This window comes from Rattus norvegicus, chromosome 10 (genome assembly GCF_036323735.1).
Source record: "Rattus norvegicus strain BN/NHsdMcwi chromosome 10, GRCr8, whole genome shotgun sequence".
In the NCBI taxonomy this organism is placed as follows: domain Eukaryota; kingdom Metazoa; phylum Chordata; class Mammalia; order Rodentia; family Muridae; genus Rattus; species Rattus norvegicus.
The window spans coordinates 55,279,291-55,295,516 of NC_086028.1; the positions used below are offsets into that span (position 1 = coordinate 55,279,291).

Sequence of the window (16,226 nt, forward strand, 5' to 3'; positions counted from 1 at the left end):
CAACGGCTTGGCAGCCCTCAATAGCTTGTAACTCCAGATCGAGGGGTTCTGACACCTCTGGTTTCTGAAGGCGCCCCACATACACTCACGCAGACATACCCACATTCACAGATTAAAAGTAAAATAAATCTTTGAAGAAAAAAAAAAACAACAACAACTTAAAGAACTTACGTGAAAGATGTGAACTGAAAGATAACCATACAATATGAACCCCATCTACATAACCATAAAAAAAAGAAAGAAAGAAAACCCCTCAACAGTAACTAACGGGAAACTCCATGGTGGCAACATGCAGATGCTTCATGGTCTATCACGGAGCACTCTTATCTGATGGATTCGTTGCAAGCCGTAAAAGCAGGTTGTGTGTGTGCTTGTGTGTTGGGATGCGTGGAGACCACAGGTTGATGTTGGTCTCCATTACTCTCTACCTTATGATTCTCCAGGCCTTTGAGGTCGAGCCCCTCGCTGAATCTGACTACACTGTCTGGCCAACAAGTCCAGGGGTCCCTCAGTTTCCCCCTCCCCGTTGCTGGGATTGTGGTCAGATAATGCTGTACCTAGGTCATTATTAATATTTTTTTCACGGGTGCTGGAGACCACACTCCAGTTCTAAGCCTTCTGTGGCGAGCATTTTACTGACTCAGCCATCTTTCCGACTGGCACAGGTACTTACATCTAATCTACTGACCATTAGGAGTTACTCTACACAGTGAAACAGGTCATCGTTGTCTCTCTTGATGACAACTTGTCACTGGCGACAGCAGTAGAAAAACAAACTGGAACAGGGGTCACAATGGCATACTGCTTGCCCAGGAAAAGATCTAAATTCAAAATGCAAAGTATGGGCAGCCATGTGCATGCTGTGTCCCCACCATTATGATGTAGAAAGAAAAGGTAAGTCAAGCCTCGAGTCAGGCGCATTTCTGTAGCTGATAACGGCCTGGATACTCATTCTGATCCATAAAGCATTCTCGTCAGAAAACCCTCCCCAGACACTGCCTTAATTCTGTTTATTATCTGAAATCATCTGTGCTTTGGAATGTGAAGGGGGATGCAGTGACTTAGATTTGGGGTGAGGCAGACTGAGGAGGGTTATGGAGCTGGGGCGGGGTATGTGCTTTGAGACTTTCAGCGGGGTTTAAAAGAGAAGACACCAGGGGTTGGGGATTTAGCTCAGTGGTAGAGCGCTTGCCTAGGAAGTGCAAGGTCCTGGGTTCGATCCCCAGCCCCGAAAAAAAAAAAAAAGAAAAAAAAATAGAGCCGACACAAAAGAGAAGACACAAGAGGACAGAGATAGCTGGGTTATACAGCTGGAGGCATGTGAGTGTTGTACATGGCGCCCGCCAGGGTGGGGGGGGGGTGGAGAATCAAGGAGAGAAAGTCATGTTCATCTGGGTCTTGATTCTCTCAAGTTTAGTTCTCTGGGGGGGGGCAGCTCAGCCTTTTTCTTTAGTGGTGGTGGTGGGTGTTGGTTTGGTTTTTGAGACAGGGTTTCTTTATTTAGGCCTAGTTGTCCTGGAACCAGCTCTATAGACCAGTGTGGCTTCCAACTCAGAGATCTGCCTGCCTCTGCTTCCTGATTAAAGGTGTGCACCACTACTGTCTGACTAGAAGGTGGTTTCTTAGGAGCTGAAGGAGGCAGCCTGGGGGTCAAAGGAGGGAAATTAAATGGGGGGGGCATTAGAAAGTTGCAGCCTGGGGTTGGGGATTTGGCTCAGTGGTAGAGCGCTTGCCTAGTAAGCACAAGGCCCTGGGTTCGGTCCCCAGCTCCAAAAAAAAAAAAAAAAAAAAAAAAGAGGGTTGGGGATTTAGCTCAGGGGTTGGGGATTTAGCTCAGTGGTAGAGCACTTGCCTAGCAAGCGCAAGGCCCTGGGTTTGGTCCCCAGCTCCGGAAAAAAAAAATTCACTGCTGTGCCAGGCTTTTTAGGGGTTGGGGATTTAGCTCAGTGGTAGAGCACTTGCCTAGCAAGCGCAAGGCCCTGGGTTCGGTCCCCAGCTCCAAAAAAAAAAAAAAAAAAAAAAAAAAGAAAGTTGCAGCCTGTGTTTGGCAACTGATGCAGTTCTTGCGCATCTGATGAGCATACAGAATGGCTGGCCTAAGGCAGGAATGGATGACTGGAGGATTTGCCCAGCAGTCCCACTCCCCACAGCTGTTAGCTGTTAGCTGTTAGTGTTAACCTATGCTGACTGATCTGGCTCCAAATGGCCCCAGAGAAAGTTCTGGAACAGAACACGTAACTCAGACTTGTAGGGCCATTGTCAGTTAGTACAAGCTGAACTGTCTGCCTTTGGTGGTGGCAGAAACCAACGGGTGGAAGGGCTTTGAGTGGGAGGAGTCTTCTGTGGTCCACATTCCCAAACTCTGGTAAGAATGACAGGGATGACTAACACCAATAGCAGCTCAAACATGAAACACGGAGGAGTGACTTTAGAACATGGTCTGCCAAAACCTAACGAGATCATAACCGTACTTGAATATGGCAACTGATTCTCAGGGAGGAAGCCTCAGTGCTGCACCAGGCCTTTAATCCCAGTGCTGGGCAGGCAGAGCAGGGGGATCTTTGTGAGTTCAAGGCCAGCCTGGTCTACAGTGGGAGTTCCAGGATAGCCAAAGCTGTTACACAGACAACCATATCTTGAAAAAACCAAACCAACCAAACCAAACCAATCCAAACCAAACACTACCCCATACCCTAAAATCATAAGCTATGTGGTTTTGCTTAAAAAAATTTTTTTTGACACAATGAGTCTAAATTTATCTGGAAGGTTGAACATGTGAGAACTAGATAGCAGAAAAGTTTTTAAAAGAACAGATAGGATAGTTATCTTTCCAGAACTTAAAACCTATTACCAAGCATTCTGACCTGGCTTGGATAGGGACGGAAGAGGAAGGAGTTCAGGGCGCACGCAGAACTGACTCCAGAGCCGGGTCGTGCTGGTGGTGAAAAGAATTCAGTGGGAACCAGCCTGAGCAAAGAAGGGAGAAGGATGGCAGGATGGGGGGGGGGATCATCCGTGGGACCTCCGGGCAGGAGTGCAGGCTAGCCTGGCGCCTGGGTCCTTCAGGCAGGGGTGTAGGCTGGCCTGGCGTCTGCTAGGGCGTCTCCATGTATGCCCTCTCCTTCTTGCAGGTCATCTGCCTCATCTTTAAACATCCTATTGTGGCTTGGATTCTTTGCTTTCCCGTGTTAATCCCTATATTATTCCCAAACTTTAGGGTTCAGCTACCATCGTTCGCATCCGAAACCCCGCCCACCCCCAAATGACTAAGAAGGGTCCATTTGGGTTACCTGATAGTGTAGTAATAAACCGGAGCGGCGGGTCATATCACATCATGGTTGCTACAGTGACTGTGGGAAGAGGGGCATGGAATGTGTAGGTGCTGATATGTGTAGGGGTTGGAGGTGAGGGCAAACAGAGGTAGGTATCAAATATACCCAAGGCCCTAGACGCATATGGTGGGCAGTATCCAAGAGCTTCACATCAGAAAGCAGGAGACAGGCTGTGAGACAGTTCTCATTTGATCCACTACTGATCTTATTACCCTTTCTTTTTAGGCTTTATTTGTTTATTACGCATTTTTATATGGGGGTTTTATCTGCATGTATGTCTGTGCACTACATGTATGCAATACCTGCAGAAGCCAGAAGAGGGTGCCATGTACCTTGGAACTGGAGTTACAGACAGTTGTGAGCTGCACAGTGGGTACTGGGAGTCAAATCTGGGTCCTCTGGAAGAGCAGCCAGTGCTTGTAACCACGGAGCCACCTCTCCAACCCTGTCAATTGAGTTTTTGGGACAGAGTTTCTCCGTGTGTAGCTCTGGCTGTCCTGGAATTTGCTCTGTAGACCAGGCTGGCCTCAAACTTGCAGAGATCCTCCTGCCTTTGCCTCGCGGGTGCTGGGATTAAAGGCATGCACCACCACCCTCTGACAACTTTTGTTTCTTACTTTGGTGATGGTAATAATTTAATTCTCCTCCTCCCCATTACAAGGCCTTGAATTCACAATCCTCCTGTCTCAGCCTCTTGAGAGCTGAGGTTATAGGCGTGAACCACACTTGATCAGTAACTTATTTGTGATAAATTATCTTTCTCAATTCCAAACCTTGGGCTGATGCTTCCCAGACATTCTAGTTTGAAGGTTATAGTCCTTATTGACTAGATTAAAAAAAACAACAAACAACAACAACAACAACAACAACAACAACAACAACAAAACAACAACAAAACAGTGGAACTGACACAGAGGAGCTCTTGCTCTTTCCTGTAAAGAACCCAAAGGCTCTTTCTCACTCAGAGTCGTGGGTTTTGCAGTAAAGTATTGTTTGGAACAGCTACTGACTGCATCTCTTGCATGGTGGAAGACATCCTGTGGGCACTGTCTTAGTGCCTCCGAGTGACCAGCTCGATCTGACTGTTAGTAGTGGATTTGTGTCAGTTCATTCCCTAAAAATCTTTCTGCTGAATAAAATTCCTTCCATACACCCATACCTTGAACGCACTTCATTCCATATTCAGAATTTCCAATTATATGCGTATGCTGCCATTTTTGACAGGAACATAATAACAGGTATAAATAGCACTTTTCTGTAACATAGCACCAATCGAGAAGAAAGTCAATTCCAAGATACCAAAATATTTCATAGCTGAAGGCAAGTACTCTTCATACTTTTCTTACAGCACAGTAGGAAGAGTGAGGGCTTGCACTTTCTTTTCCAGATCGGTGTCTGGGACAAACCTTTGAGGGTCCAGTCATCCCCCATCTGATTCGTCTACAATGTTCTCAGAAGTGTCTCTTGCAATGAGAAGCTCTTGATAACTTCTGAATTAGTCAAACAAGGAGTCACAGGGAGGAGGCAGGAGGTCTCCTGGTTCCTCTGAAGGTCTTGGCTCTCTCACACCAGGGCCTTGCCAGTTTACTCACACTGACAGACCACAGGCACCCTTACACTTGCAGCTTCATGGAGGAAGGCTGCAGAACTGAGCTGGCAAGGTCCAGGATAGAAGACAGATGCTGCTGCTTGGGGGGCAACCTGACTGGACCCTAACTCCTACCCCAACTCCATCACAGCCCAGTCTGACCCAAGGTGCTGAAGAAGGATGGAGAGAAGGAACAAGCAAACACATGGCTCAGAGGGACATGGCAGCATGGCACTGAGCCAGAGCACCAAACAAACAAACAAACAAACAACTAGTCACTGGTACATTCTCCTCAGATGTACCAACCAACCAACCAACCAACCAAACAACCAACCACCAACCAACCACCAACCAACCACCAACCACCAACCAACCACCAACCACCAACCACCAACCACCAACCAACCAACCAACCACCAACCACCAACCACCAACCAACCACCAACCACCAACCACCAACCACCAACAACCAACCAAACAACCACCAACCAACCACCAACCACCAACCAACCACCAACCACCAACCAACCACCAACCACCAACCACCAACCACCAACCAACCACCAACCACCAACCACCAACCAACCAACCAACCACCAACCACCAACAACCAACTACCAACCAACCACCAACCACCAACCACCAACCAACCAACCACCAACCAAACAACCACCAACCACCAACCACCAATCAACAACCAACCAACCAACAACCAACAACCAACCAATCAACCAACCACCAACCAAACAACCACCAACCACCAACCACCAACCAAACAACCACCAAACAACCACCAACCACCAACCACCAACCACCAACCAACCACCAACCACCAACCACCAACCAACCAACCACCAACCAAACAACCACCAACCACCAACCAAACAACCACCAACCACCAACCACCAATCAACAACCAACCAACCAACAACCAACAACCAACCAATCAACCAACCAACCAACAACCAACAACCAACCAAACAAACAACCAACAACCAAACAAACAACCAACCACCAACCAACAACCACCAACCAACCAACAATCAACCAACTAAAGATTCCAGAGAAACTGTCCTATGTGTGGATGTTGTAACTAATTTGCTCACCTCTTGAAATAGAAGGCAGGTACCCTCTGGGGACACCTCCAGTTAACAGTGATCCACCATGCTAGACATCTTGGCAGATGTCCAGATTCTGGTCTGACCCTGGCTTTTGTTCAGACCTGCAAGGCTCAGGAATCAACACTTCCCTCGAGGTTTCTTTGACTGGACACAGCCATTTTAGTGAGTTTGCCTCTGAGTTGGACCAGTTAGGTTTCCTGGTATAAACATTTCAACGATTGGATTTATGGATTCTAACATTGCTAGAACAGAATCCAAACACAAGTGAGTTTATAGAGTTTAATAAGGGAGAAATCCTTTGATTTCCAGACCTGAAAATTCTGGCTCTGCAGGCATCAGAGCACGCAGAGCATCCATGGGCTAGCAGCAGCGTCTCACTGGGGCTGTCGTCTACTGCATTGATAGAGCTGACTGGGTGTTCCAATACTGAGTCTGCCAAGCTGCTTCTGGGTGAAAGGCTACATGAGGTCATTGAATTCCATGTGCTAGAGCCCAAATGCTGCCTTTGTTTTGCTATAAAATTAGTTGCCTGCTAGGGAGCACGTTATCTAAACTCTGAGAGTAAAGCTAGAGATATGATAAACCTAAGGCAGGAAAACAAAATAGAGGCCAAGATCTGGGACACAGCTGAGCAGACACCACTTAACCAGAGTTCAGTTTCCAGCAACCATGCCAAGTGGCTCATAACTGCCCTATAACTACAACTCCAGAGGGGGGATCTGACACATCTGGCCTCTACAGGTAACTGCATGTGTTTGAACAGCTCCCCCACTCCAACATACACTCACACACATGCACTCACACATACTCACTCACATGGGCACACATACTCACATATATACATTCACACACACACATATACTCATACACACAATAACACACACATGCAGACACAGGCACACACTCACAGATATACTCACACATACACATTTACACACACACACACACACACACACACACACACTTAAAAATAAGTTGAAAAAATTTCTATGACTGCAAACAGGACCTCTGGAAGTTCATTTAGGGTGGAGCTGACAAAGCATGGCAGGCAAGCAAGTGATTGTGGACTAAGGAGCTGACCTTGGATGACCTTGCATCCTTCAGAAAATTCAATGTGCTCTTGCCTTCTTGCTCCCTACTCTGTCCTCTCCACCTTCCCTCCCTCTTCCCATTCCCATTCTCCCTCTACTCCTCTACTCTCTCTTTCTCGCTCTCCCTTTCCCTGTCTCTACTACCCTTACAACTCCCCTCCCCATGCCCTAAATAAACTCTATTCTATACTAAGAAAGAAAGAAAATTCAATGCATTAACCTGCCCCTCCCAGAGGCGTTACTGGGTCTTCTTCTTTATCAGGCCTGTCCGTCTCATTGAACGACTCACAATAGGCCTTGGTTAAGCGGCCAGAAGTGTTGTCAAGGGCAGCCTACTGAGAACATGAAAGCACTCGGTTTTGTTCAGACTAGGGAAGTGTCATGGTCAGAGTGTCTGAAGGTCGTCGAGGGAGGACAGAAGACCTAGGGAGAACTCTACACTGAGGGAATTTACTGTAGATGTCGAGAAAGGCTGAGTCAGATGTACGTGTTTGATGCCAGGTTAGTAACTCTCAGCCCAGTAGGCAGGGCACTGTGAGCTCCATAGCCGTTCCTGCCCACTCTGAGTGTTTGTTTGTGACTGGAGACTTGGGACAGGCCTTCCCAAGATGCAGAATATTACCCTACTCAAAGGCTCAACAGGACAAATGCCAGCATTAGAAGAATCAGGGAGAGAGTAGCCATCTGTATTTGGGGGTGAAAAACTGGTTACTGAATTTAAAAGTCACAATACATGCAGTGTATGCCGTATGTCTCTTTGAAGTCCACAGACTGCAGTGATAAGTCAGAGGGGCACGGGGGTGGTAAGGAGGGATTCGGTTCAGTACAGCTCAGTAGCTGGTGTTGGTTGAAACTTCTGAAGCTTGGCTCTGGTTTGTTTTATGCATATTTAAGCACAGCATGAGCTAGAGAGATGGCTCAGTGGTTAAGAGCACTGACTGCTCTTCCAGAGGTCCTGAGTTCAAATCCCAGCAACCACATGGTGGCTCACAACCATCTGTAATGGGATCTGACGCCCTCTGCTGGTGTGTCTGGAGACAGCTACAGTGTACTCATATGAATAAATAAATAAATAAATCTAAGCACAGCACAATTTGGTGAAAATGATTTTGGTGATAATTAACTCAATCCCAGGTGCAAAACAAAGCAGACATAAACCTTCTCGAACAAAAACTCAAATGCAGATCAACTGTGACTACAACAAACTCTTTGTAAAGCCCAGAAAGATCGTTTCTAAAGATTGATTGAGAAAAACGAACTGATAATAAGGGTCCAGTGCTGGAAAAGTCTCTGGCCACAGAGAGGGAGCAAAGGTCATCAGACTGGTAAGCATGGCCTCTCTGAGCTTTCTAGAAGGGTAACAGACAGGCTCTGCACTCCTTCCCCTGAAGGAGCCACTCTGTATGGTTAACATTCTAGGTTCCCCTAATACAGTGGTTCTCAATCTGTGGATCTCAACACTTTTGAGGGGGTCACATATTAAATATTCTGCATATCAGATATTTACATTATAATTCATAACAGTAGAAAAATTACAGTCATGAAGTAGCAATGAGATAATTTTGTGGTTGGGGGTCATCACAACAGGAGGAACTGTGTTAAAGGGCCGCGGTGTCAGGAGGGTTGAGACCGCCACTCTGATGTTTATCTGTGAGCTCCGAGACCCCAGTACTTCCTACAAACATGCACCAATAGGTTCACAGAGGCTGGCCTGTGTGCTGTATATGGTCCCAGATGTCAGGCTCTGTCTGCCAGGAACCAGATTTTTGTGCTGGCCATTAGAATTTACATTAGGTAAATTGGCATTTCTTTCAAGATAGGTATACAGAAAACACATGGGCATCTTTAAATTCTGTGCTGTTACAAAATAACTGAATCCATCAATAAAAATTTCTCTTCATCTAAGTTAGGATTATCATGTAATAGAATTCCACAAGGGAGGAGTGTATTTAGCAAGCCGCGTGCTAACTAAATCTGCTGGATAGGGGAGAAATCTGGCAGATTAGGCTGGGAAAGGAGCTGGTATGTAATTACGTAATGGTCCTTCAGGAATGAGGTCTATTAGGAGAAGGGGTGGGGGAGGTCACAGCTGGATGCAGTGGTGCACACCTTTGAGTCTAATACTCAAAAGGCAGAGGTGGGTTGATCTTTGTGAGTTCAGTGCCAACCCTGTCTTCATATCTAGGACAGCCAGAACTACTTAGTGAGACTCTGTTTCAAAACAAAACAAAACAAAACAAAACAAAAACTCCAAATAAGTAAACAATTTAAATTTTTTAGAAAAGGAGAAGGGGTCTCAAGACCCTGAGAGTCAGGATGGGGCCACGGAGTGGGTGGACATTGGAAAAGGAACATACAGTGTATCAGAAACAGCACGGCAGGACCTTAAAGGAAGAGAGTGGGGCAGCCCTTTAAAACCCTGAGAGGGGCTTCATTAGAAGGGGCAGCTTGAGATAAGGGAGGGACCATCAGGACAGGACGACCTGAAAATTCCTTAAGCAAGGGGGCGGGGATGTTTCTGATTTTTATAGTTTTGGAGGTGCTAGTGAGAAGTTTTATATCACATGACTTAGTCTGGGCTAGCCCACACACTGAAGAGCGGGAAGGAGCCAGGTACTGTTTATTGTTATATGTAAGCTGCAGGGAGGTGTGTCTTGATTTCCTCAGGTTGTGGGATCTGGCCTCTTAGAGTGATCAGAGTCTTTAAGAGACAGGCCTATAATCTAACAAATTCCTGTTTCAGAATCCCCATTAGACTAATTAAATTCCTCTTTTGCAAGACTGTAGAGTTGGCTAAGAAGACGAGCATGAGGAAGGGACTTTCTCTCTAGTGAGCACCATGTAGAGGGAGGGTTGGCAAGGCAGTCCCCTGCCTGACTGCTTTGCAGAAACTTTTAAAAAGTTGTTTTAAAACAATGTATTATTTTAAGCCGGTTGTAGTGAGATAGCCTTTGATTCTAGCATTCAGGAGGCTGAGGTAGGAGGACCTCTGTAAGTATGAGTCTAGCCTGGTCTACACTGCCAGTTCTAGGCCCACCAGGGCTACATGGTGAGACTATGTCTCAGAAAAAAAAATTATTCTTAGATAAAGTAGCTTGGTTCCGCTTGCAGTAAGAATTGTCTGCAGTTTTCAGGTTGCTCTGTGGTGGAAGTTCTTCCTCCTCGAGGGACTCCATTCCTCTAGTTTAAGCCCCATGGCCAGGTGTGCATTCTGTCTAAGCTCCACCCCACAGTTACCTGGCAACAGCAGGTGTGTCTGACTCACTAGAAAAGGAACTGCGGGTTTTAGCTCAGTTAAACTGTGGGGATTTAGCTCAGTGGTAGAGCGCTTACCTAGGAAGCGCAAGGCCCTGGGTTCGGTCCCCAGCTCCTGGGTTCGGTCCCCAGCTCCTGGGTTCGGTCCCCAGCTCCTGGGTTCGGTCCCCAGCTCCGAAAAAAAGAACCCAAAAAAAAAAAAAAAAAAAAAAAGAAATGGAACTGCTTTGCCCGCTCAGTGCTCGCTAGCTCTTGCTTCCTGCTCCTGCTCTGTCCTCTCATCCCTTCCCCCTCTCTCCATGAGCTCAGGGCCGGCCTCTACTTCTCTCTTCCCTTCCTCTACCCTCCCCTCCCCTCCCCTCCCCTTTCCCCCTCCTTCTCCTCCTCCTCCTCCTCTTCTTCTTCTCTCTCTCTGTTTCTCTCTGTCTCTCTGCTTCTCTTTGCTTCTCTCTGTCTCTCTGTGTCTCTGTCTCTGTCTGTCTCTGTGTCTTTCTTTGTGTCTCTCTGTCTCTCTCTGTCTCTCTCTCTTTCTCTGCCTCTACTACCCTCTTGGTTCTTCTCCCCAAGCCCTGAATAAATTCTATTCTATACTATACCGTGGAGTGGCTGGCATGGGCCTTCCCCCAAACCTTGCCACACTTCCATAGCACATATCCCCCTTCCCCTTTATCTTTTCTTTAAAAAATATTTATTTTATTTATGTGAGTACACTGTAGCTGTCTTCAGACACACCAGAAGAGGGCATCAGATCCCATTACAGATGGTTGTGAGCCACCATGTGGTTGCTGTGAATTCAGGATCTCTGGAGGAGCAGTCAGTGCTCTTAACCGCTGAGCCATCTCTCCAGCCCAAACAAATACATGCAGTGACCACAAAGGGACTCGAACCCCCCAGTCTTCTGAAACGGGATCTCTTTAATTTTTCTGGACACATCACAGGGCAGTCTGCACTCCATCCTCACGAACAAGCTTTCGTGATTTTCCTTCTGTGGAGGGTTTTCTAGGGCAGTGGAGAGGGCAGCCTAACTTCGATTGGATTTTGTGCTTCTTTTCATCTTCAGACTCCAGCTGCCAGGCTCTGGGGTAGAAGGCTTCATTGCCAAGGGGAACTGTTCTGTCCCCAGTTGTCTTCACGGCAGGCTCGCCTTTCCTGCTCTTGGGAAGGAAAAGAAAACAACTCACGCACCAGAAAGTCAAGGCAGATTCTTTAGGACTCAGCTCGCAGAGCTCTTTGATCTAACAAGCAGAGGGCAGTTTTTCTTGGATACTGTTTAGAAACATAATAAAATTTCAATGTCCTTCAGCTAAAGGTCGTTTCCCAGTTGAACAATAAAGCGTGTTGTTCAAGGGAGGCACTAAATCCTTAAGCAAACAAATCACCCTGGTACCCTGGCTAATTGTATTTTTATTGCAAACATTTAATGACCTGGAAAAACAGAGCGTCATACTCTCACTGGTGAAGTAGAAACAGATTTGTTTCAGGAACAAGTGAACTCTTTGTTAACAGCACTTTCTGGGTTTGGAAAGTATAGGAAATAAAGAAACATTAATTATGGTGGCCTCAGCACCTGTAGCTCTTGCAGAGATCCAGGTTCAGTTCCCAGCACCCACATGGTAGCTCACAGCCATCTGTAACTCCAGCTCCAGGGCATCTGATGCCCTCTTCTGAACTCCCAGGGCACCAGGCATGTGTGTAGTGCACACACGTATATGCAGGAAAAACACTAAAAGAATAAATAAATTTTTTTTAATAATTTTTAAAACCACAAAAAAATGATGGTGATGTAAACATAGGAGTTGGGAAGGGAGAGTCATGGCGTCAGGTGGTGTGGAGGCAGGGACCGGGAGAGCAGAACAGATAAGAGCTATTTTGTATGCCAACTTACAAATTAATTAAAAGAACAACATGCCCTCCATAACATCGACAGTAGAGGATAATTTAGACAGACAAGTCACCCGGGGAAGCTATGCACTTGGTGGAGCGGGATAACGTAAGAACCCTGTACCCTCTGCTCAATTTTTATTTAAACCTAAAAGTTGTTCTAAAAAAATAAAGTTTATTATAAACAAAAGCATGGGGTTAAGGTGTTGGTAAAGCCCCCGTCAGGCAGGCCTGAGGACCTGAGGTGGGACCCCTACCAGCCATACAGAAAGCCAGGAGTTAGTGGGTGCACACACTTGTTACCCAGCTCTGGGATGCAGAGATGGGAGAACCCTGGAGTTTTACTCTCGCTGAGTTGGTGAGCTCCAGGTTAAGTGAGAGATCCTGCCTCAGAAAATAGGAGGAAGATACCCAACCTTGACCTCTGACCTTGACAAATACACACATACACACAGAGACATCCAGACACTCAGATACAGACACACACAGACACACAGACACACACACACACAGACACACACAGACATCCAGACACTCAGATATAGACACACATAGACACCCCCCCCCCACAAACACACACACACACACACACACACAGACATCCAGACACTCAGACACAGACATACACAAACATGCAGACACTCAGACACAGACACACACACACACACACACACAGATACTCAAGACATCCAGACACTCAGATACAGACACACAGACACACACAGACAGCCAGACTCTCAGACACAGACACACACACACACTCAAGACATCCAGACTCTCAGACACAGACATACAAACACACACACACACAGACATCCAGACTCACAGACACAGACACACACACACAAACACACACATGGACACACACACACACTAGGCATACAATGTAGTCCTACTTGGGTAGGAAGTAGGGGTAGGAAGATAAAGACAGAATCATACTCAGCTGTGTGTTCAAGGCCACCCTAGATTACATGAGATCCTGTCACAAACAAAGTATACTTCAAATCGAATTCTCAAATATACCATGGTTCCCAAGTGGACTGTGATTTTGTTGTTGTTGTTTATGGTTGAACCTATGTTTCCCTTTATAGTTAAGGCTGTGTATGTCAGGCTGGAGTTGAGCATGTGACCCTCCTGTCTCTGCCTCCCAAGAACAGGGGTTACAGGTAGGTGCTACCACCTGTAAAATCTGGGCTCAAATTTCATTTAGCAGCACATGTATGGGAAAAGTCATTGTTTTAAGTAAACCAAGGTGTTAAATCTTTTGATTTATTTATTTTATGTGTACAAGTGTTTTTGTCTGAATGTGTGTGGGCATCCTTGTGCCCTTGGAGGTCAGAAGAGGGCACTGGATCCTTAGGTGTTAGAGTTTCAGGTAGTTGTGGGGTGCTGGGAACTGAACCTGGGTCAGTATAAGGTCAAGTACTGCTAACGATGGAGCCTTCTCTCTCTCTTTTTTTTCCTTTTCTTTTTTTTTGGAGCTGGGGACCGAACCCAGGGCCTTGCACTTGCTAGGCAAGTGCTCTACCACTGAGCTAAATTCCCAACCCTGAGCCTTCTCTCTTGACCTAACCAAGACATTTAAAAGAACTGGACATTTTTGTTTGTTTGCTTTTTAAGGTTTTGAGACAGTGTCTTACTATGCAGCTCTGAATCGTATGGGACTCACTCTGTAGACCAGACTGGCCTCAAACTCAACAGAGCTCTGCCTTCCTCTGTCTTCCACGTGCTGGGATAAAAGGTGTGTAAAACCATGCCTGGCTAAAGACTGGGTGTTTGGGCGGTGATAAAGAGACCAGGACAGCAAACATTAGGATTCCGGAGAGAACCCGTGGATAGAACAAAGCCAATGGGGTACACGTAAGGTCTTTGGCTGAGGAAACGGAGGCCCCACCTGCCACAGATACTGGTGCTGGAGAGAAGTCCTGGCAATGGAGCAGGGAGTTTGGTTGCCAGACAGCTGGCAGTCACACTGATAAGCCTGGGAAGAATCGATAGGGACATGGCATTCAGGGTGGTAGGTTCAAGGCTAGGTAAGAAAAGGACATGATCTAGAGATCATGCCACTGAGACATCTCTTGCCTTAGACTAGAGGGAAGCATGGGTTCCATTTCAACAGTGTGCAAACATGGGGAGACAGGGGGATCAAATAAGTGAGTCTCACTGAAGACACCCTGTGCTGTAACCTTTGTTGGGCCTTACCAAACCTCTGAAGGACAGCATGGTGACATCCATTCTAAAGAAAAGAGGAAACTCATTTACTGAAGGTCTGCTGTTCAAGGTTGTACATAAGCTGTTCCCTTAGTGACAAAGGGAACACAGGTTCAACCATAAACAACACATGTACCTGGTGTTTCATGTACACTGTTTGTTTTTTGTTATGGAATAATGTTTATTTTGAAATTATTTTAATTTAGAAATAGAAAATGTCATAGGAAGGAGGAAAGAAATGAAAAACACAAAGCATCCAGGCAACCTTTTACTTCATGAGTTTGTCACCCCTGCATTGGTTCACTAGTTCCACAATGAGAAAGGACTCAGCCACCCACAATAATATTATTAATAGGGGTGTGGATCAGTTTCACAAAGAAGCCAGTGAACCCCATGATAGCGAATCCTATCGCTGTGGCCATGGCGATCTCCTGGAATTCTTTTCTATCAGGTTTGGTGCATCTTTTAACCTGCCAAATCGAGTCCTTTACAAACTGCCCACTTGGCTCGACCAACTGCATTACCTGATCCATGTTTGTAGGATGGCGGTTTGAGAGGGTAGAGACACGTAGCTTAGGAGAGAATTGAGGCCCTCATGAACACTGTTTTAACCCTTACTGTGCCCTTACTGGGTAGACCAGATGACTGATTTCATAGGTGAACAAACTGAACCTTAAAGAGATGGACTTGAACAAGACTACTCTTCTGTACAGTGGCAGGCACCACATGGAAGCCTTCCTTTCCCTCTGCTCTGATGATAGCATCTGAGAGGGGAAGTGAAACATTTTTCTTTCTGTTGCCCAAAGGATTGGACTCACCAGCTTGGACAGTTGTACAATTGTACAATTGAGTTTACATTTTTTTTGATATCAAAGCTATCGGTTTAGTGATTCTTAACTCAGATTAGTAGGAAGCTCATTGTCCCGGTTCTTGGAAGAACGATAGAGATTTACACAGTTTAAAAAGGCCAGACCTGCTTCTAGATGCCCAGGAGAGAGGTCTGGATGATCAGATAAGGCTGACAGTGGCTTCATTTTCTCCTGCAAACAGGCCCTGCTTGGCATGCAGCTGCTCCTGGCACGATGTTCTGCTGTCTCTGAAGTTTCTCAAGCTTAACGAAATAAAGAATGGATATCTATCCTTCATTCCCTGTTTAGTTCTGTTTCCCCAAGCCTGGACTGTCGACACTTAGACGATCTCTCTCTCTCCTCTCTCTCTGTCTCTCTCTCTCTCTCCTTCCTATCTTTCTTTTAAATTAACATAAAAGTTGTACAAGTTTGTGGGGTACTATGTAAATCATGATACTTGTACACATTGTGACTTTTAAGTGGTTTGATCAGTGATGGCTTGCTCAGAGTGTCTTGTAGTCCTCAGTACTACTCTCAGCCAGCCATGTCCTCCCATACGTCCCCCTGGGCTCCTGAGGCAGAACTCGTGTCCCTGATCATCTGTGGGTCTTCAGAGAATTTTCTAAGTATCTACTTGGGCAGGAGGCACATTCTGCCTGGCCTGTTCATGAGCCAGTCTAGATTTTTTTTTTGGTTCTTTTTTTCGGAGCTGGGGACCGAACCCAGGGCCTTGCGCTTCCTAGGTAAGCGCTCTACCACTGAGCTAAATCCCCAGCCCCACCAGTCTAGATTTTAGCACCACCCTGGAGCCTATAGATGGAATGTGCCCTTGAAAATCCTCTGCTGACGCTCTCTCTTCAATACGATGGGATCCGGTGGTGGTGTCTTTGGGATAGAAT

General features: G+C 46.2%; 1 protein-coding gene and 1 non-coding gene across 2 annotated transcripts; one reads left to right on the forward strand and one right to left on the reverse strand.

Moving 5' to 3' along the window:
• The first annotated feature begins 1,701 nt into the window (after nt 1-1,701).
• On the forward strand, nt 1,702-1,774 carry Trnat-agu28 (transfer RNA threonine (anticodon AGU) 28). Its single transcript has one exon. It is a non-coding gene; the product is annotated as a tRNA-Thr (tRNA).
• A 13,031-nt stretch (nt 1,775-14,805) lies between these two features.
• Nucleotides 14,806-15,069, reverse strand: Sec61gl5 (SEC61 translocon subunit gamma like 5). The gene has a single exon (XM_039087833.1). It carries the CDS (start codon nt 15,010-15,012, stop codon nt 14,806-14,808), a length of 207 nt encoding a protein of 68 aa, XP_038943761.1. The 5' UTR covers nt 15,013-15,069.
• Nucleotides 15,070-16,226: the final 1,157 nt, after the last annotated feature.

What these genes read in the sequence shown, in the direction of transcription:
- Sec61gl5 (XM_039087833.1), bottom strand. Translation starts at nt 15,012, where the DNA reads ATGGATCAGGTAATGCAGTTGGTCGAGCCAAGTGGGCAGTTTGTAAAG.